At 24.3% G+C, this 22,710-nt stretch overlaps 1 protein-coding gene across 7 annotated transcripts in view; it reads right to left on the bottom strand.

The window, feature by feature from the left end:
- LOC136971780 (catenin delta-2-like) overlaps nucleotides 1–22,710 on the bottom strand; it is a 118,587-nt gene that overhangs the window by 43,123 nt on the left and 52,754 nt on the right. For 6 of the 7 annotated variants that reach the window (XR_010880216.1, XM_067266283.1, XM_067266286.1 and 3 more), the window contains exons 5-8: nucleotides 20,279–20,323; nucleotides 16,969–17,173; nucleotides 12,853–13,033; nucleotides 5,600–5,968 (exon numbers count right to left, since the gene is read on the bottom strand). Coding sequence is in view for 6 of the 7 variants with exons in the window: in XM_067266283.1 (XP_067122384.1) it covers nucleotides 5,600–5,968; nucleotides 12,853–13,033; nucleotides 16,969–17,173; nucleotides 20,279–20,323 (800 nt within the window). In the remaining variant the exon portion in view is untranslated. The remainder of the gene's footprint in view (nucleotides 1–5,599; nucleotides 5,969–12,852; nucleotides 13,034–16,968; nucleotides 17,174–20,278; nucleotides 20,324–22,710) is intronic. The other variant, XM_067266285.1, reaches the window with a different exon arrangement.

Raw genomic sequence — 22,710 nt, 5'->3', positions numbered from 1 at the left:
TTCTTTGAGTTGTAGGATACAAATTAATGACAACAGAATATTAAACTTATGTAATAATTAAACTAATTGATTTATTTTTTTATTTTGTTAATTCCTAGTGAACTAAATGAATCTATTAAGTTATCAACTTTTTCTATCCATAAAATTTTAATTTACATTTCTAAAAAAAAATGCTTACTCTCAAAATTCATATATGCTATGCTTGATTAAAATAATTAATTTTAATGTTAAACAGATGTTTAACTAAAAAAAACAAAACAATTTTCATATATATTTTTTTTCAAACATAATTATTGTAGTTTATACCCAAAACCTAAATTTACATGGATATAAATTTTTAATTTTTAAAAATTAATTTCCCTAGAATTTCTTATTGTTCATTTGAACAATGTTTTTAAAAAATTAAGACTTCAAGAAAACATGTCATTAATGTAAAAATTTTAGTTCTTTTAGAATAAACATTAATTCATTAGTGACTAACGATGTTTTGTAGACTCTTAATAATTTTGAATCACACAATTTATCTTTAAACTGTGGGATTTAAAATGAATGAATTGTAATTCAAATATCGTTATTTTTTTATGATTTTGTAAGAAGAAATCAGAGTGAACACAAGAATCCTTTTATATAATATAAACAACCTTATAGTTTACATAACAGATGTCATTATTCACTGAAAATGTATTTCCCAATGAGAGAACAAATAAAAATATTGTAAGTAGAAAAAGAATATTTTCCAACAAGAACAAATTATGTCATTCAAATTCACAATAAATGCATTTCTCAGTAAAACAGTTTATTAATGGATGATCATTCACAATAAAAGTTGTGCATCCAGAGAGAACTGTCTGATTACAAAAACTAGGCACACAACTATGTCTCAGACAGGTATATAAACGATTACAGTGTGGTCCAATTGCATGCAGTACCTTAAAATCACTATCCCAGCTAGCTTATAAAAAGACTGACTATGTTCACAATTTTCTATGTATTTGTTGTTTGGAGGTCTTAAAATGCCAGACATGCTTATAAGACACAGTCAAAGACATTATGTATGGCTGACAGAGTTTGAGAAAATCCACTCATTGAGCCAAGGAAAGCAGAATGGCCATTTCACCAAATTCATTTCATATGAAATCAGTTCTTTCTAATAGTGGTGTGAGGGACATTGACAGTATTGTATTCAGGAAATCCTACACCCTCGCGTGTTGCCTTTCGTGACAAGGCTGTAAACAGCAATTTACCAGCAAGATGATTCTTGGCCGCAGACAACTTTGGTTTCCCAGAAATGTCTCCACCACATTGCCAACTTTCCTTGGCTTTCTCAGTCTGCATATTTGTTACCTGTCAAGCATTTGCAGGACCAGAAGGACTCCAACTTCAGCCATACACAAATGTAAGGTATCTGAAATGTTAGTTGCAACATAAGTGGAAAAATCTGTTGCAGATTAGTGGAAAAATCTAAGTGGAAAAACCTGTTGCCTACATACAGTACATCTATACCCAATTACATCACCACAGTATCTAGAGCAAGAGGAGGTCCTGAAAAGTACTAAAGGTTTTTTAAACTGTATCATTATTCCACAAGAAATTGTTCCTTTGGTATGATATCATAATCGTTTCTTACTATCAACATTATATTTGCACTAATAAAGTTTCATTTAATTCCAATGTCTCCTTCTTGGTGCATAGTATGTTTTATTAATAAGTGTATTTAACATAAATCAAAAATATAGATTTTTAGAGTATGGAAAGGAATCTCAAAAATAAAATACTAGAAAGATAGTTACTAGAAATGTTAAACAGTTAAATTAGAGTAATAATATTTTAATTATTTTAAAATGATTAAACAATTTTAATTCAATACTCAAATCTTTTTTAAATGGAGCAAAATCAAATTTTAATTTGTACACTCATCCCTCATTTTAACAGATAAAAAGGAGTAACACTGATCTAACGTTGCTGATTGTCTGTAAGTTCCAAAACTAAGTTTGCAGTGGCTAATATCCACAATTACATTACAAAAGAAACAGGAATTGACTGTTTTCTGCTTTTCTACTCTTCCTCCTAAAGACATGGTAAAGAAAATTATGAAAAATAAGAACAAATAAACACACTGACACAAAAAAGGGGCAAAACCATGAATCAATAAGAAGCATATGTGGTTCCACTCATGTAAACAAAGTGAGGATTCACCAACTAGTGGTCAACTCCCAAAATAACAGCTTGTATCCAGTGTTGCCACAATTCCATCCATAAGAAGCAAGACTTTCAAACTGAATTGGCTGCTCCAGATTTTGCCCATTGCTTCCAATATCTATCAAAGGGCAGTCCATAAGATCGAGAGATGAGTGTACTTAAAAATTACAATCAGCAAATAAACTGAATATTAATAATAATAGATGCGTATTTTAAAGAAAAAAAAACAGCTTTCATTGCTAATAGCTTTCTTTTCAAAAAAGAACAACACAAACCACACAGATTTTTTTGTGAGTTCTATAATTTGTTCCCATAACATTTCAACTATCACTTCTTATGTTGCAACTTGAGGCATTTGCAACATGAGAACAAAATAAACTAATTTAAATTCAAAATAATAATCAATCTTATTCTTTTTATAAATAAGCATTAATAAGTAATATTTGTTATCCTATTAATAATAACAATATAGTAATTAATGAAATAAATGAGAATAATAGTAGGAAAAATGAAAATGATAAACTGAAGATTATGTTGATGAAATTGTATATAAGTTACTATATTTAAATGAATAATTTAACATATTATTTTATTCTTTATTGAACTACTATTACTAAAGAAGAGTTAAATAAATAAGACTGTTCATATTGCATATTGGAATACAACATAAGGAATTAATTATGGATGTGAAATACAATGCAGTAATGTAATCCTGTTACTATATATACATCAAAATATTTAACTATAAATAAAATATATACAAGTTTAATATATAGCTATAACAACAAAATTAGAAACAGAAATAAAGCATATGCTAAATGATACTGAATACATTCCATAATACATTAATTTACTTTCTAAATTGTTTGGAAAGAGTAGTTATGAAAATTATAATAAAAAAATGTCCAGGGATTTAAATGAGAAGTCTAAAATGTTTATTTAATAGGTTCAATAGTATATTAAACAGAAAATACGAAATATTCTAACAGATTCCAGTTGATAGATGGAACAGTAATAATTGTGAAATCAGTACCTTTTATGAATATTTCAGAAAGAATGAATTAAGACATGTAAAATGTAGATTTGTCTTAATCAATTTTTTCTGAAATAGTCATAGGAAATACTGATTTTACATTTTAACCATTTACAAGTTCAGATAACAAACTATATTATTAAGGAATAATGACAGGATACTTCATGAAAAGACTTATTGATGGCAATTTCATCCTCAGTAGTTGAAATGTATATTGCTGTTTTAATATTTGATAAATACTTAATATGATTATGATCATTTCATAAATTGTGTGATATAAAAAGAGAACATATATAATGAAAACAAAAATATAAATATTTTACATTTAAGTATTTCTATTTATGAGTAAAAACTTATATATTAGGTGCGGCATAATTTTTCTAAAGGGAAGTAAGTTACAAAATATTATCTACAGCAAGAAAAAAACAAGAATAGATTTCTCATTTTTAAATAAAATTATAGTTTTTCTATACAGCTACAACAGATATAATGTAATAGAAAGATTTTAAATTTCAAATATTTAACAATGCAGACAAAAAAAAAATAATAGTAAAGTAAACAATAAAAAATCTGCAAACATTGAAATTACAATAATGTGTTTTTCTTAATAAAATTTCAAATTTGCAAATATTATAAATAAAAAATATTTTTATCTGAATTTATTTCACTATTGTGAGAGAAAAAATAAATAAATTGGCAACAGATTCAGTTTTTATTTCATAATTTAAATAATATTATAGTCTTTGACAGAAAGAATACATTAAAGATACCGAGATTTTTTTTTATTTTTCCCCTTTTCCAATTTAAAATAAAATTTATTTAGCACATAAATTTATTCTATTTTTTTTTAAATTTAGTATTTAAATACATTTTCCCTGACTGATTTAAATTAAATTTTATATCAATTTTTAAAATTTTTCGGTATTTTTAATACAGTAGACTCATGATTATCTGGCTTAATGTGACAGACAGCCAAGCCAAATAACATGGAAATTGAAGGTAAGGCATCTCCTACGAAGTCAAGCACATCATGCATGCCGTATGTAGTTTATTTTCCAGCTGTAATTTTTACAGTACATGTGGTAATGTTTTAATACAAAATTTTCATCAAAAGTAAGCCATTAAGATGCCTGCAATTACTATGACGCATTATCTGTGGAATACACATACGTTTTATGAAAATGTTTGCAATTTCATTTTTTCACAATATTATTACTTAATAATACTGTACTGTAATAAAAGTAAAAATAATTATATCTTTGTAAATAATATGTACTAAAAATCTTTACAACATGGCTAAATGGGCTAGATAATCGTGGGCTGGATAATTGTGAGTCGATTGTATCAAGGAAAGTTGAGGCAACTAACACTTTTTGTTTAATTATTTCAATTAGTTTCATATTATTTTGATCTCATAAAATAATACAGTAGAATCTCTATTGTCCGGACTAATTGGGGATGAAAGTAGTCCGGATAAGGAAAAATCCGGATAATCGAAAATAATAATAATTGACAGTGCATATAGTATGAATAATTTTTATTTGTCTAGATTTACATATAGCTTCAATATTAAATTATTTTTTATTAAGAAATTCAATTAACAATTTTTGTTTAAAGCTAGCTGTTCTTTTTGAAGCTGCTAAATCGTGAATACTTTTAAGACATATAAGTTGTCCTGAGTTACACTTTTCTTAGCTCTCAAACCACTTCATGGCGACATCTAAGCACCGAAAAGCTTCAGAATGTGTAGGACCAATATCTCTTACTTTGCAAATCTCTTTGTCTTCTCGATTTTGTTCATCTGAGGCAGATATTTCTTTAATTATTTCCTCATCATTCAAAATTTGGAATCCAGGATTGTTCGCATCGCAATTTAACCAGTCAGTTACATCTTCTTCGTCACATTCACCACATATTGAAATTTGTGCTATTGCTTCCGCTATGTCTCCTATACCACTTTCTACTGTTACTGGAATTTACTAATGGTCTTTTCAAAATTTTGTTCCATGCATTCCATCACGTACGTACATAAACAGTGTTGCAATTCGCCAAGTGCAAATCAGCAAATTCATACAATTTTTGTTTATTTTGAACAATCCGGATAATAGAGGTCTGGATAATTGAGGTTCTACTGTAATTGAAATTGCATGATAGTACTTTTTCAATTGTTATAAATTAACAATTAAAATATTTTGTAGACAAATAATTATTTAAGATTTTAATTGAGATAATTCTTTTTTTAATACTTAACATTCTAATAAATTGTAAAATTTTGTTGACTGTTAAATTTATTTTAAAATTATTTTTAATTATTATAATATTATAACTATTTTATAAAATGCATAAAATTTACTTTAAAAAGATTACCAAATCTATCGGAAACAGGACCGGGAGAAGGAGTACTTGGAAACCTTTCTTGATATTCGGGCCTAGATGGGACAAGAGTTGGATCTAATTCATCATAACCAGCTGGCCGATGATTGTATTCTGTTTCTCCACTCCTAGGTACTTGTGGCATAGCTCGACGTGGTTGGGGAGATTCTGATGATGCCGAGGGTGGTGATGGAGGTTGTGCCGGATAACCGTGATAATCGTAATCAGGAAAAGTTTGTCCTATTCTTGGAGGATAAACTTCAAAGTTTGGTCTTGCACTAGGTGAAGTTGTTCTACCATATGTACTATAATCTGGTGGATAGATTCCTTGAGGAGGAGGAGGTGGAGGTTGTCCTCCTACACCTATACATTTGAAAAAATTAATTTACATTAGTAAAATTAATAAAAACAATAATTCAAATAATAACCTTAGATAAGCCATTTATAATTAAACTTTTGTAAATATTAATGTATTTATAATTAGTTTTTTTAGAAAAGAAAAAATATTCTTGTAATTTTTTTTACAACAAATACATAAAAATTTATAATGTAGGAAGTTTTTAAGCATAATAGCAAGTATTTCATAGATATTCATTTCTACTTATACATTTCTACATTAAAAAATAGTGTTTTAATGATATTCCTATATAATCATACTGTAAATAAGTATGTATTTTGATGGAAATATCTTAATCTGAAAATTATTTAAATATCACATTAATCAATTATATGTTTTTTAATAATTACAACAATGGTAATTCATCTAAAATGGTTTCATTGCATGAACAATACATAAATAAAAGAAATGAAGTAATGTAAGTCTAAATTTAAAAGCTTAAATCATATCCAGATTATATATATTAAAAATTAAAGATTTTGGCATACTTTAATGTAGCCAAAACATCAATAATTTTAATTATTAGAACAATACCATTATGTTTTCAATAAATATTAAAATACAGTAATATCTACACGGTAATAAAAACACATGAATAATGAAATAAAACTGATATTTATTAAATATTAAATGAAAATAATATATTTGGTTTATATTTGTTTATTTATCTGCTCTTAAAAAATATTTACTTTTATTTTTATAAATGATTTAGAATAAATATAAAACATTTTATATTAATTTTATTATCAAGAAATACTGATAGAAAATGATGGATTGTAAATAATTTAATGAAATTCATCTGTTTTAAATATTTAAAATAAGGCCATTTTTAATCAATGCGATAACCATAAACTAAAACTAAAAAAATGCTACAAAATGAAAAGTATAAACAACAATGGCTACATTTTAGTTAATTAATAAAAAACAATAAAATACTAGTAATAAATTTTGTCATTAAAATCATGTTACATAATTAAATTTTTTGAAAAGAATCAGTATAGCGTATTAATAATTAAAATGTTTACCTTCTTTTATTTGCATTTTAAAAGTCATTGTTAAGACAAATAATAACCATTTTCATTTTCTGAAAGTCTATAAGTATGCTCAATTTAGTATATTGCTTTTAGAGATTTTTTAAAGTGATTTTCAAAATTATATATATGCAATTTTCATAACATTGTAGAATGTTTTATTTTCTGTTACAGAATGCGGCATTTTACTGTATAAGTTTAAAATTGATTGAAGATAGTTTAACGGAAAAAAATGAGTGCGTAATATTCAAATTTATATTTTATCTGTACTGGCAATTATTTATTTGTATTCTTGATTAAAGCAATTAAAAATTTGAAACTATATATCCACTGCTTTCTCAGCAAATAATTCACTTCAGTTTCACCAACACCTAATTTTGCTGAGCTTAAAAATTCTTTTATTTTTACAAATGTTTTTGACCTATTTAATATACGCCATCATCAGGTTTAATATTATAAATGTTCCAAAATGGAAGGTACCGTTTTCAAATATTTTACATTTTTAAAATTCAAAAAATAATTTAATTTTAAAATAAATTGAAAGAAGTGTGTATATTAAATAAATAAAATAAATAATAAATAAACAAATAAATCATAGTAAACAAAGCTAACTAGAAAGAAACATGATTTAAGGGTTTTTAAGCCTCGTTCTTTTTTTCTATTATATATTTCCATGCTGTTGGAAGCGCATTAGCATCCCTAGCATTTAGGCAACAGTTTTTCATTTTACTTTTATAAATTTCCATCTTTTCCATCTCCAACACAATGGATGGAGAGTGCACCGCTTCAATGACTACTTTATAAAAAATTTGAATATTTTTTATAAACTAGCACTAAATTAAATATTTTCTAGCAATTGAATTTTTGATCAAATAATGATTTATTGCATTTACTACTGAATTTGTTCAATGATTTAAATGTTATTTACTTCGCTTTAACATCAGTTATTGAAGCAAGTTCTACTATTCAACAGCTATTAAAAAGTAATTATTTTAATGGCTATTATTATTATTACAATTATCAATAAAATATTCATAACTTTTTTATAAAAAAGAAAAGATGAAATCAAATTTAATCACAAAAAATTTTTAATTTACACTGCATCCAAATTTATATGGCAATTACATTGGTAAATAAAAATATGTGTTTTTACGTGATAGCTGTGATGTTTTAAAATATATAATATAATGTATAATATATAATTTTGAAATATGTAATAGTGCATACATGATAAGATAATATAAAGATTTTGTATAAAATTGCAATTTATTGATAAGGATGACAAATTTATATTATCGAGGAAGTATTCCTAACATATTTGTGAAAACTTAAAAGCAATTGCTATTTTACTCAGCTTGCATCTTGGGTATTTGAAGTATTATTGTTTTCTCTGAAAAGAATAACAGGGCCAAAAAACTTAATTATGTACAAAAACAGAGGTCAAAATAAGAATCATTCATCTCAGGAAAGAATAACATATGTGGACTACTGGTTAATCCTTGAAAAGTTTATCTATTTGCATTCAAATCAAGCTGTCTGATAAAAACTTCTGTCACAACAATGGACTACACTGTTGCTACATTTATATATTTGAAGTCTAAATCTCAAGCTGAGTGATACTAAAATCAGAGGTATATTTAAATTCTTGAAATAAAGAAAGTTAATGAATGATGAACAATTTAAAAATCTGTTAATTGAAGTGGAAACTCAAGCATGTTAACCTTTCAAAAATATTACAAAAACTTTTTTGAGAAATATAAGATAGGAGAAAACTATTATGAAATAGTGTACAATTTTTGAAAGTCATATAAAGCATAGATTATAATATATTTCTTCTTTTTCTTCATGCCATGTCCGGTCATTCCTGACTTTGGCAAGCACCTGGTGTAGTTAGTTAAGGATTAGTGGTGTGCCAAGGTGTACCTTAGGGAAGTTAGTATCAGAGTGGCACCCTCTGTTACCAGCTCTGGATAGAGGTGTTACGTTAGGGAAATAATGCCTTCCGGGAGGTCTTTTAAGGGAAACTGGCCCCTATTCAGGAGTTACAGACATGGAGAAAACCCGGAAAACTCCACATGGCCAGCCTGTCCGAGCACAGCGTGAACCCACGACCGAACACCCAGTGTTTAGCAAAATAACCACTCGGCCACTGGTGGGCCTAATACATTTCTAAAACTATATATTTTACTTCCTGAGAATTTTGATACTGGCAGTAATGAACATGATAAACACTTTAATCAGAACACTTCTCTCGCATTATTAGATTCACTTAATACCATATCTGTGATATAAAATCAGTCAGTCACAATATGGTTTGCAGTGTTATTAGTAACTCATATATACACAGATGAACTCGCATATTATCATCTTGCTTAATGGCAATAATTGCTTTATCAAAATTTTTCAAAATTCAATTGTCATTTTATATACAAATAATGTAAATTTAACCAGTTAATATCATTTTGTTTAATATTCAGATTTCACTTTACATCATAAAATTATTTTGACTTTTTGTTTCTGGTTTTAGAAGTTGTATAGATTACTCCCTATGGAATTTTGGGACTTTGAGTATGTATTTGAACTCAGGGGACTGAGACGAGTTCAACGATAGCCTACTTTTGGACCAAAGACCAAAAATAAGAAAGTTATCATATTTACGATTTCTTGCCTTTCACAATGCATTCTATGCCATTTTAGAGTTTTCCACTAGGTGGCACTGCTTGTAGTTCAGTATACGTTTCCTTTTTTTTCCTTTTGTTAAAGAACTACCATGAATCAATAACTAGTGATATTAAATGCTCGGTGGCTCCCCTCCGGGAGGAGTTCATCAGGAACATGAACAGTCAATCGCCATCTAGTCGAAAACTCTGAAATGGCATAGAATGCATTGTGAAAGGCAAGAAATCGTAAATATGATAACTTTCTTATTTTTGGTCTCCGGTCCAAAAGTAGGGTATCGTTGAACTCGTCTCAATCCCGAGTTCAAATATTCCTCAAAGTCCCAAAATTCCATAGGGAGTAATCTATAAAACAGCCCTGGTTTCTGCTAATTACCTTTAATACAGCAAAAATTTTTGCATTTTTTTCTCTTTACTAAATTTAGAAATACATCCCACATAAGATTATGTCATATGACAAAATTACCACATGGAATTGAATGGGTCATAATGCAAATCAAACTGAGATTAGAGTTGAGTTGTATGTACAGTAAAGATCTTTCTTTTCTGTTTTATCTTTGTAATTAGATCCTTTGATTAAACGTTAAGTGTGAAACTTGACCACTTTGAATATATTTGATATGAATACATTTGAAAAAATCTGATAGCAAAAACCAAAAACATATCAAATTAGTGTAAAAAAAAAAGTTGGATATCATTGATTCTTGTGATGGACCTCCTAAACAAACATTTTCCATTGTCACAAAAATATTTTCTGTTAATCCATCAACTGTAAGCAAGATTTAAAAATCTAAACAACTTTGAGAAACAGCTATTTCGAGCTAAGCTAATATAAAAAAGACAATATAATAATACAGATGTCAATACTGCATTACATCAATAGTTTGTTAAGGATATGACAACTAATATTCCAATTGTGGTGAGATTTTACATGTGAAAGCACAAAAGTTTAAATATTCTGCAAACATTTTTTGTGAAATATAGAAAACAAGGTTAACAACATTTTACCCATTTGAAGTGGCACATGCAGTATAAAATTTTAAAAAAATGCAATTAAAACAAGGCTAATAACACTTGACAAATGTTTGCAAAAGTGTTTTAAAAAATGACTTTGATATAAAGCTATTATAGTACTATATAAAGTCAAAAAAAATTTTAGTTTTTATCATCAGTTGTGATAATAAGCAAAACTTGTTTAATGTCACAGACCAATTAATATCATATTTTTGTGGATGTGACTAAGTGTATTGGCTAATTGTTTATTTTAATTACTAAGTAAAACTTTTGCATATTTTACATTAATAAAAAATTTTATTATAAATGATAGTGCTAGAGTGGATTGGTATTGAAACAATACTTAAAATATCTATATTATGTAATAAAATTTTCAGTACTTTTAAGTATATATCAATTCTTAATATTTTAAAAAATAATGAAGAATATTATTTTCTATAAAATCTAATTATTATAAAACAATGACAGAGTTATATGAATACGCAACACTTTACTAACTGAATATGTAATAAGAAAGAGATATAAATTTTAGTGATATAAACATGTTAAGATTTATATACAGTTTTATCTACAATCTTTATTAATAAAAATTACATATTATAAACTAAAGCTGCTACAGTTTAATAACAATAACAATAAAAATTAGATTAAAAAAAAAGTTGACTTATAAATATAAAAATATATATAAATTGTATAAAAATGCCATTATCAACAAGCTATACATTAAAAAAAATAAAGGCTAACTTTAATATTAAAAAATCTGCAAATTGTTATATGAATCGATCGATTAGATTAAAAATTCATTTCTTTCTTGAGAATTTTCTTTAAAGTATGTGATTTAAAATTATAAATTCAACATGCAAGCTTGATAATATTTACATAACAAAAAAACTATGTACATTTTACAAATTAAATTTTATAATTTTCTATAAATATTAATTTTGTTCTAAATTCTTTTGTTTGTTAGAAAAACATTTATTTATGAAATAAACATAAAGAAACATTTTAATTATAGATGATACTCATATTTAGTTTTTAAATATGTTCAAAGCATTCTTTATTAAATAGCAAAATAAATTATATACAGTGGAAACTTGATTACCCAAAACAGTTTTCAAAAAGAAAAACCAGAATATATAGCACTGTACATAACACAGAATATAATACACAGAGACCAAATTCTCCACGTAACTGGAAATCACATCATCGTCTGCTGATTGTAGTGCCTCAAAACTAGGTCATATATGTAAAATTGCATTAGATTTTGAGTAAATTAATTTATTTTCAAATACAGTAATTGTATTACAGTATTTATTTTCCCGAAACTTTAAATGAATAGTGATTGACGTACTCAAAATATAAAAAAACAAATGAGTTTCTGGATTATTTGAAATTTTATTTATCCAAAAGATCCTGGTCCCATCAAGTTCAGCTAACCGATTTCTAATATATATACATATATTTATTTTTCATTTGAATTTTATGTATTTTCATTCTTATATATAATATAGTTTCTAAATTCATAGTAATCTCATAATCTAAATAAATAAATAAATATGGTTATTTATTTATAATGTAAATATTTATATTACTTACTTACGTAAATATGTATATTAAATATATATGATATTTCTATAAATATTATATATATATAATATTTATACTAGAGCAGTGATGGTAAATCTGTGATCTGTGCAACAATTTCAAGGTAACCCATATTGAAAGTTTACAAACTATTAGGTTTTTATAAATTATAAGAGAATATTTGATAAATTTTAAAACTTTGCATACGTAGTGTGAAAGCAGTGTCCTAAAACTATTGTGAAAAATCACAAAGGCCACTAATTACCAGGCAACAATATGGCTAAAAGTAAACAGTGAAGACATTTATTTTGGGCATGACATACATCCAATTATTGATATAAAAATGGAAGTGCCAGGTCCATGTACTAGATTGCCCTCCTGGCCATCTGTTCTATGTTTATGCATACTTATTACTTTTTGTTAAATTTGAAAAAATAAATAAATGTAAAAATCCTAAATTTATAATTTTAATTGCTACACAATTTATAATAACAAACTTTAAAGTCAAAACAAAAGTAATTTTTAAGTTAACATGAAGTTTACCTGAATTATAAGTATTATAGTCATGCGGAACATTTGCAGGAACAGTGTAACCATAAGTACCATATCCACTGCTTGTGGAAGGTGGTAAAGGTGGAGCAGCACTATAAGGAGGATATTCAACAGCTTGTCCTTCAGGGCCAATATGGCGAGGTGGAATAATTTTTGGAACTGTCTTCATTGGCTAATAATTTCAAAAAAATAATTTCACTTAGAACTGTTATTGATCATATTTCAATTACAAATAAAATGTAATCTAAACCAAAATTCTGACAATTATAAACTAACATTGTTCTAATAATAATAATAATTTTAAATTAATTTATAATATTTGAAAAACTAAAAGTAATCTTAAATACTTAATCTTAATTAAAGTCAATTTTTTGCATTTTTCTTCAATTAATACTATTTTAGAATTAATTTTGTTATAATTAAATTTAATGTAATTTATTTAAATTTAATTCTATTATGTTTAAGTAAAAGATACAATAATCTAATTAAACACCAATGTTTTGAAAAAATAATCGCAATAATAAAAGAGGAAAAAAAAACGACAAAATGAACTAAATGAGTAATCTAAATGATATAATAATATAAATTTGAAATAAGTTTCCATCTTTTTTTCCTTGTTTAATGATATGAAAACACAGAATACCTATACACAAATAATAATTTACATAACGTTGTTATCTCTCTTTTATAAATGTATAGTATTGTTTAATTTTTTTAGTTATTAAGAGAAATTTATTTAAGTGCAATATCATAAACCATTGTAAATACAGCTTCCTCCCTTAATAATTTTCCCATTAAAAACTGGCAAACATACATCCATATTAGAAGCAAGATTTAAATTTATGAGGTAGAAAATAAAGATCAACATCTTAAACTGTGTCATTATACTGGCAAAGATTTAAAATTATATTTTCGAATTAGTAATATTTTGTCTAAAGAAAATCATTAAGAATTCTATAAATAATGATAATGATGTAAATAGATATTAATTGTATATAAATTAATACAAAAGATTTTAAACTATATTAGTAAAAAATATAAAAATACTTTATTATTACATGTAGTTTAAATATTTGATTAATAAAATATAATTTTGTTTGCAATGATAGATCATTTTTCCTATTACATTGCAAATTAAATGTTAAATAATAACAATAGATTTCAGAATAACACATAATAGACTGTGCTTTTCTTAATATAAATAGCAACGTAATTAGAGATTATATTCAAAAACAAACTTTTATTGTGATAGAATATATAATTTTATAATGTAATGAGCAAATAATTATGCATGTTTCCAATAACAATATATGTATACTTTAAAGTATGCTTCTGAATAATGTTATAAAGCTATCCTAAGCATGCATATCAAATAGTGTGGAATGATTAGTTTGTGATTATTGCTTTCTAGTTTGATTGATTACTTTGGAATAATTATATTCTACTTTAATGACAAACTTCCTAATACTATCATATTTTTAAATGTAATACAGACCGCAATGTAGTACATAAATTTCAGATATATTTCTCATCACTGATGTAATTGACAATTCAAGTTCCAAAATCTTATCATTACTTAAATATTCATTTTTGTTATATTTTAGTTTTGTCATTTAAATTTTATCATTTAACAGTACTGTACATGTAAATCACTAAAATGCACAAATTATATTTAAAAATAAAGATTTTAAATTTCAATTAATAATTTCATAATTTAAATCTATAAATTATAAAAATGTTATATACAAGTTATTTATGAGAATTCCTAAAATTATTATTTATTATTTATTATTTACTACTAGTTTTTAATTAATACATAAAAAGTAACATTTTAAAAATTATTTTTCTTATATCATTTTTTTTATTATGTACTAACTGACCCGGCCACACGTTGTTGTGGCTCAAAATGTATCTATTATAAATGTGTAACACTTCCCCCGTGGGGGGAATTCAAAAAATTCCTTCTTAGTGTATATTCTTTTGACGTCACCCTATTAAAACGCAATTAAAAACGCAAAAAACCGCATGTAAAATAGTATAAATAGAAGCCGAGTTCTTCACGGTAAGCCTTAATCCTGTCCATCTCCCCCCCGTAGGGAGAATTTCGACATGTATATTATATAAAAACACGTGCATATTCGAATGCAACGTTGTGTCAAAATTTCAAAGGAATCTGTAGGAACAAACAAACGTTGTATTTTATTTATATAGATAGGTAGAAAATGATCTGCTTAGGTCCATTCTCACAGAAAAGCATAATGCCTCACAGAAAAGCAAACTTAGGTCGTCTGAAGTTAGCGCCATCTGTTGGATATAAAAGCCCTAATCCATATATAAATATATTTTTGAAAGGGGGGAAATGGTGATCTTCACATATGCCACAAACCTTCGCGGGAATGTATTAAACAACTTCCCAAAGTTTCATGGCAATCGGATAAATGGTGTGGTAATGCATGAAGGACAAAACACACACACACACACAGACATACATTCGTTTTTATATATATAGATTAAAAAATTTACAAATTTACAATAATACAATCTGTGTAAATTAAAATAAAGAAGAATTTAAATAAAATTAAATTAAAAATTTAATAGTGATTGACGTACTCAAAATATTTTAAACCTTTAATAAAAAAATAAATTCATTACTAAATAACAAACATTTTTCAAAATTTATGAGTATATTAAATTAAATAGATTAAACTAAAAACATTAGAAATTAATATTTATATTCTAATCCTTCCTTAACTTCTTTTGTACTTCAAATTTTCTGTTTTTCATTTTTTGTTAGATTCTGATGATAAAATGTACACTTATTACCTTCTAAGTTCCTTACATATCTCCTGGTAATTTGCATAAAATTTGTTATTTATTTATATTGCAATCTCCTTTAAGAATTATACATTTTTATCAATACCAAAAACTTTTCAAGTTTTGTAGAATGTGTTTTATCTACTTATTTATATCACCTTTTATCTCATTAAAGAGTAAAACATGTATTTCTCACAATAAAGTTTTTCATTCTGAAAACCAACTGAAGTCATTGAATGTTAAGTCAAGCAATACAGTACTAAAGCTGCAGCAGCAATTCCATTGTAAATTAGCTAAATGTAATTCATTTGATTTATACATAGCCTTGCATTATTGTATTATTGTAAAGGTCACTTGTGCAGCTTTCCTACTTATTTCTTGATAAGTGAATAATATAAATGGCTCAGCAAACAGGTCAGAATAACATTGACAATTATTCAAAAAATTCCTCTTGAAGATTATCCAAAAAGTAGTAGTTTGAGAAGTAAAAAATCAAAAAGAATAAAATCTCTATGAATTTATAAAATACTTATTCAAAAATAAAGCAAATAGAATTGTGTTAATTTTAATAATGCAAGATCAATAACAAAAAATCGACATTGTCTGTTTACTAAACACTATAGATAGCATAATTGTATTTATAAAATTACAATAAATTACAAACTATTTATCAAAATTAAGAAAAATTAATCAAACAATTTAAATTTTTACTTAAAATAAAGCTGTATTTTTGGAATATAAAATTATATCAAAATTTGATTGTAATAAATTTTTACTATTTAACTCTGAGAAATATTTTTATTTATGCATTAATATATTATTTTATTGATATTAAGAACTTATTATAATTATCACTAAGAATGAACAGATATTTTTATGATTTTTATTGGCTTTGTGTTCACAATTTATCAATAAGATCTTCATAAAAATAAATGCTAATTAATTATGAAGTTATTAATTGTAAAAATTAAAAACAAACATTTTTTTTGTTCTGAAAATAGATATAATTTGTTACACTTTTCATGTTGTTTTAATAATCATTTACAAAAGATCTGTAAATGGTAATTATAAATTATGTGAATTAATAACACCTTGATTTTATATATATTCTATTTAAATCTTTAATTACAATCATACTTTTGTTTTTATTGTTTATTTTAAATAATAATAATAATTATTGATTTGCCACTATTTATTAGTGTCAAAACTACAGTATTGAAACCATATAAAAACATTAAAAGATAATAAGAAGATTATTTCTTATATAAATCATTGTTAGTAACTTTTATATACCTGCTGTGTTTTTGGCTGTGGGGTGGTGCGATTGATCAATGTGGCATTTTCGCCTGGCACTGACAACTGGGAAGATGTAGGAGAGATGTTGCCATCTCCATGGTGACCATTGGTGGGCGTGGCAGTTGGCTGGTAGCCAACACCATAAGTCTCTTGTGTAGGAGGCTGAATTCCTTCCTGACTATAATATGCATCTGTATATGGACTGTGAAATAAAAAAAAAAAAAAAAAAAAAGTAAAAACTGTTAAAATATTTTAAAATACACTTTAATCCAGTTAATATTCAACCCCTGTGTAAGTTAAAATAATTTTATTGATTATGAGCATGTTTAAAATTTTAAATATTGTATTATTTTCTGATTAAATATGTAATAAAGTAGCTTCCTGTTTAATTCAGACATTTCTGGATATTACAAGACATTCAATATTTAATTAAAAACAAATTTTATAGAAGATTAAAGAAATAGTTTAAGTTATGAATTATTTATAGGAGAAGCATCATGATAAAATAGTATTCAATGAATCTAGTTAGCTCATAAATTAAATCAAAAATATATTATGATTGATTAAATTTTAAATTAAATAATTAATATACTAAAAAAATTAAAATTATAAATACTAAACCGCAAAAAATATATCAAAAAATAATTTTGAAATAAACTCTTTCTAAACAGTACAGCAATAATTCATAATAGTTTATATCAGTAAAGCAAAGGATAATTTCAAAAAATTTATACTGTTAACTTTAATTAAATCTAATTTCAAATTAATTAGGTCATATATAGTTTTAAAATTCATAACAAAGGAAAATTATAAATGATCAAATTTTGTATTGGATTTTTCTAAAATTATACATTAAATAAAAGGTTAATGTTAGCTTAGGTAGCCAAGATGGCGGCTTGTCTCTAATTCCAGCAAGGAAACAGTGGGAGGCATGTTCTAACCTAACCTAACCTATTCTAATAAATTACCATAATTATTAGCAACCAAATTATTAGAATAGGTTAGGTTAGGTTAGAACGTGCCTCCCACTGTTTCCTTGCTGGAATTAGAGACAAGCCGCCATCTTGGCTACCTAAGGTAACATTAACCAAATAAAATATATTAAATGATACTTTAATTAATCATTCTATTATTCTATGATACGGTTGTACAAAATCCATTATTATTTTTTTTAAGTTTAAAAACAAACAAAAATTTTCATAAACAATTTTAAGTTGTACTAGAAATGATATAAGAAAAATAATAAATTTTTTTGAGTTTGCAAACAAAAACTATTGTTAACATTCTTAAATTAAAATCAGAAAAATATTGTATATTCCGGTAAGTAATAATAGACATTCAGTAAATAAGAATTTAAGTACCGTAAAGTAAATACTCAATTTAATGAATTCAGTTTAATTGGAGAAAAGGGGTTCTGCTATTGCTAAAAATCTATTAAATTGAATGTGTTTTAAAGAAGAAAAATTAATAACAAACTTAAAATGTGCAAGATGTGTTAAAATGTTATTATGATACCTAAAATATTTTTATTATGTACAGTAAAGTACATTGAATAATTTATAATTCTGACTCATTGTTTCAACTTTTTAGCATCTCTATTTGTGAATAAAAATGATTTCAAATTTTTCCTACAGGACCAATTTTTGCCCATTAAATTGGAAACTGTTAGTTCGAGGGTTTACTCTAATTCAAAGCATATTTTTCCATATGGTAAATTTCGATTCCTTTTATTTTGGGTCTACACGAATATCACGACAATTCAACGGTTAAATATTTATTACAGAATTCCATTAATAATGATATTTTTTATAATTAAACTTTAAGAAGTAATCATATTTCTATCAATGTTTTTACTGTTTCTTTTAATTTGATTATATCATTTATCCATTTGTTTGACATCTTGACTGCTTATAAATAAAATTAAATTAATCACTGTTACAAAAATATTTCAACAATCATAAACTTTTCAATTATTACTTTCAATTTGGTGGATTAATTTTTAATAACGTAAACCTTTAATATCTAACAATACAAAAATTTTTATTTTATTAAGTTAATGGTACATAATCAACTATAAAAACTTGATATTGTGAAGCCATTCTTATAATTTCTATTATTGTTATCAATAGATATCATAAAGTTCTTACTTTACTGTATAAGATAATGAAGAAATTTTAATGTCTATGAAAATAATTGTGAAATTAAATTTTTATTTAAAAATTTGTAATTTCAAATATGGTAATGTAATTATACTTTGTTAAAAATTTTTGCAGATGTTGCATTTAAATATTTAACCAAATTTGAATATTATAAGACGGTTTGGAAATATCAATTTCTCCTAAATTAAATAAACAATGAAATTCTATTAAAAACCTTTTCATTATTTAAATATTAAATTGTATTCCTATTAAAATTTATTCTACTACTATTATAAAAGAAAATTTTTGCTATCTAAACAAAGCTTTTATATGTAAATATAGCAACATTTACAGCAATAATTTTTCTATAATTCAAATAACAAATGCATCAAAACTTAAAATTTAATTATAGTTCTATTAATAAATTATAAAGTTTACAGTATAAATTCAAAATGTTATAATAATTATTTATTGTTTAAATTTTACATAAAAGTAATTTATTAATTATAACTGTACTTATTCAATTAATTAATTCATATTTGCAACATTAATTAATTCATATTTGCTTACATTAAAAACAATAAAATAGATTAATTAAAACTTTTAAATGTGTTCAAGATTGAAATTTGAAGGTAAATTTAGAATTTATATCCAAATTTTAAATCTAAAGGAAATAAATACTAAAAAAAAATACATAAATTGTCTGAATTAAACAGTTTTATTTTAAAAACAAAATAGGTATTTCAAACTTTGAAGTAATATTCTGGTAATAATTTTTTATTGTTACATTTACTATTGTGTAATTATAATTATACGAAACACAAATATTTTTTATTTTATGAATGATGGTTTAAAGTTTATATTTTAAAAAAATGGTTATATGAATTCATTGATGCTATATCAAAAAAAAAAAAATTGATTTCCTTATATAATTTTATTTCATGAGCAAATTTTAAATATATGCAATTAATTTTGAAATAGCTAAACAATAAAATGACAAAACGGAAATATTTTAAAATAAAATAAAATTTCACACGCATGCAAAGAAAACGGCTTATTATAATTAAAGCTAAATTTTATAAGCTACATAAACATTATAAAAATTAAATTTGTATTTAATAAAAAGAAAAAATAAAAAAACAATCAGGCAATCCAAAAATTGTACCTACATGTAATGATGGATTATTTCTGAACCACGATCTGAATAGTATCGCCTAAATAAAAGAAATAAGAAATCTGCAAATGAACAAAGTCAAATCTGCTTTGCTCCTTACACTATTATCTGGTGCAATCATCATTCAACTACTAATAACAAATTGAAATGAACTAAAGGCAGCAAATTAATTTTTGTACTGCAAATATATGATAAAATATAATACTACTTAATCTATACTTTGCAAACTGCAGCATTCCAACTACCAAATTAATTTTCATAAATTTTATATAATGAATAAAAGATATTTATGAAATAAAGCTTTCTACTTTTAGCAAACATTGTGCAAAAAATCATCAGCTTAATAAAATCATAATATATGATGTTTAGCAAGTGCATTATAATGTTTAGATATGCATCAATTTTTTCATCTTATATTTTTAAAAAATTAAAACACCCAATTATTGTTTATTGCATTTATTTTTATTTACATATAGTAAACACTGTCATTTTCTCTGATATTACTAAAATCTTTTAAAATATTTATATAAAAATAATTTATTTATGTATATTATAATTCATAAATGTTTATCCATATATTTTCCACAACATTACAGAAAAAATTCTTATAAAAATAAAGAATACTTTAAAATATTGAAAATAATAATCTCATTGTACATTAACACTTTAAACTAAAAAGCTAACTTGTAACAAGCATTGTTTCATTCTAAAATCATATATTGATTTTAAAATAACTAGATTTTCTTTTAAAAAAATATGATACGTATATATATACATATACTGCATTGAATATATTTAATTAAATAACAACAATGACAGATATGTAATCTAAAGTAATGTAAACATTCAGAAAACTTTGAGGTTACTACAAAGCTTTATTTCAACAGTAGAGACTACTGTTTTATGTTTTATTTTCATCAGATCAAATAACAAAAAAAAAGCAGCAAAAGAAAAAATTTAGCATTAATTCTTACCTGAACAATTTTAATGATGTTTACTACAATTTACGAGAACATCAAATTATTTATTATAGATAGGAAAGAAACATTTTAGTTTTAAATTCAATATCCATCTTAAATAATAAAACTCTTCATAATGATAACAGAAGAGCAAACTGAGTTCTTAAACTAACTAAAAATATTAACTTATTTATTAAATAAATAAATAAATAAATAAATATATATATATATATATATATATGATATTTTTAAAAATACAATCACAAAATTCATTTTGTTATTAAATATGTTAATTAATTAATTATACAAATTTACAAAATGTTAAAGCATAAAAAATATATATCGGCATAAAATTTCTTATTACAAAATTTTAATTAACTGATTAAAATAATTAATTTTAAATAAGCAACATAATATTTAAAGATATATATATATATACTGTATATATTTTTAATGTTCAAAATTATCTGTTTATATTTTCAAATTATTTATTATTTTGTACTCATGGAAAAATGGCAGCAAAAAATCGTACAATAAATTTTAATTATATATATTTTAACTATGCGCGTACTTTATTAAAGAAAAGAATAAATATAATGTATGTAGCTTTCTTTTAAAAAGTAAATATAAATTCTTATACGTATATTTGTTTACAGAATTATAAGAGAGAATCAAAATACAGAAATATATTAAAAAAAAAACATTTTACTATAGGAATAACACTTATTGAAAATTTGTATGAGCAATATTTATTACACACAAATTTTTGTGTGTAAAAGCTGTTTATGATATTAATCACTATTACATAAAATATAATTTGTAAATCAGTCCTGTTATAGGATATTTTTTTAGATTGAATAAAGAATATTTGAATAATAAAAAAATAAATAATTTTAATTGTGATTCACTATAACTTTATGCAAAATTAGTATAGTATATTTATAGAATACAAACTATTTGAAATCAATATGATATTTATATCTGAGATTTTTCTTTACTAATTTTCTGTTTTTATATTAGTTATATATACAATAGATAAACATTAGAACAATAATAGAAATAATTCACTTAAACTTGTCTATAATAAAAAATTAACTATTATGTAATCACTTGATTTCTTTTTATTATTTTAAATATATTAATAGATTGACAATTTGGAAAAGAACTTTTACAAAATACATTTTTATGAGTATAATAAATTCTATTCTATTCTAGAAAACTTTATTTTACATATTTTTCTACTACTATAATATTTTTAATTCTGAATTGAATATGCTAACTTCTACAGCTGACATATTCTCATTATTCAAAGAATTTATATTTCCTCCCATAGGTTCTTATGAAATAAAGCTTCTAAATTCATTAAAAGAATATACAATTCTATTTTAATGTCATTAAACTAATGCTAAAGCCACTAATAATCAACTAATAATCAAGAGTTGAATATTTTATTACAGAATTCCATAAT

The sequence above is a fragment of the Centruroides vittatus genome, unplaced genomic scaffold (assembly GCF_030686945.1).
Source record: "Centruroides vittatus isolate TY-2023 unplaced genomic scaffold, ASM3068694v2 contig_272, whole genome shotgun sequence".
NCBI classification, from domain to species: domain Eukaryota; kingdom Metazoa; phylum Arthropoda; class Arachnida; order Scorpiones; family Buthidae; genus Centruroides; species Centruroides vittatus.
Note: the sequence above shows the minus strand (reverse complement) of the source record. Positions and strands in the feature narration are given on the sequence as shown.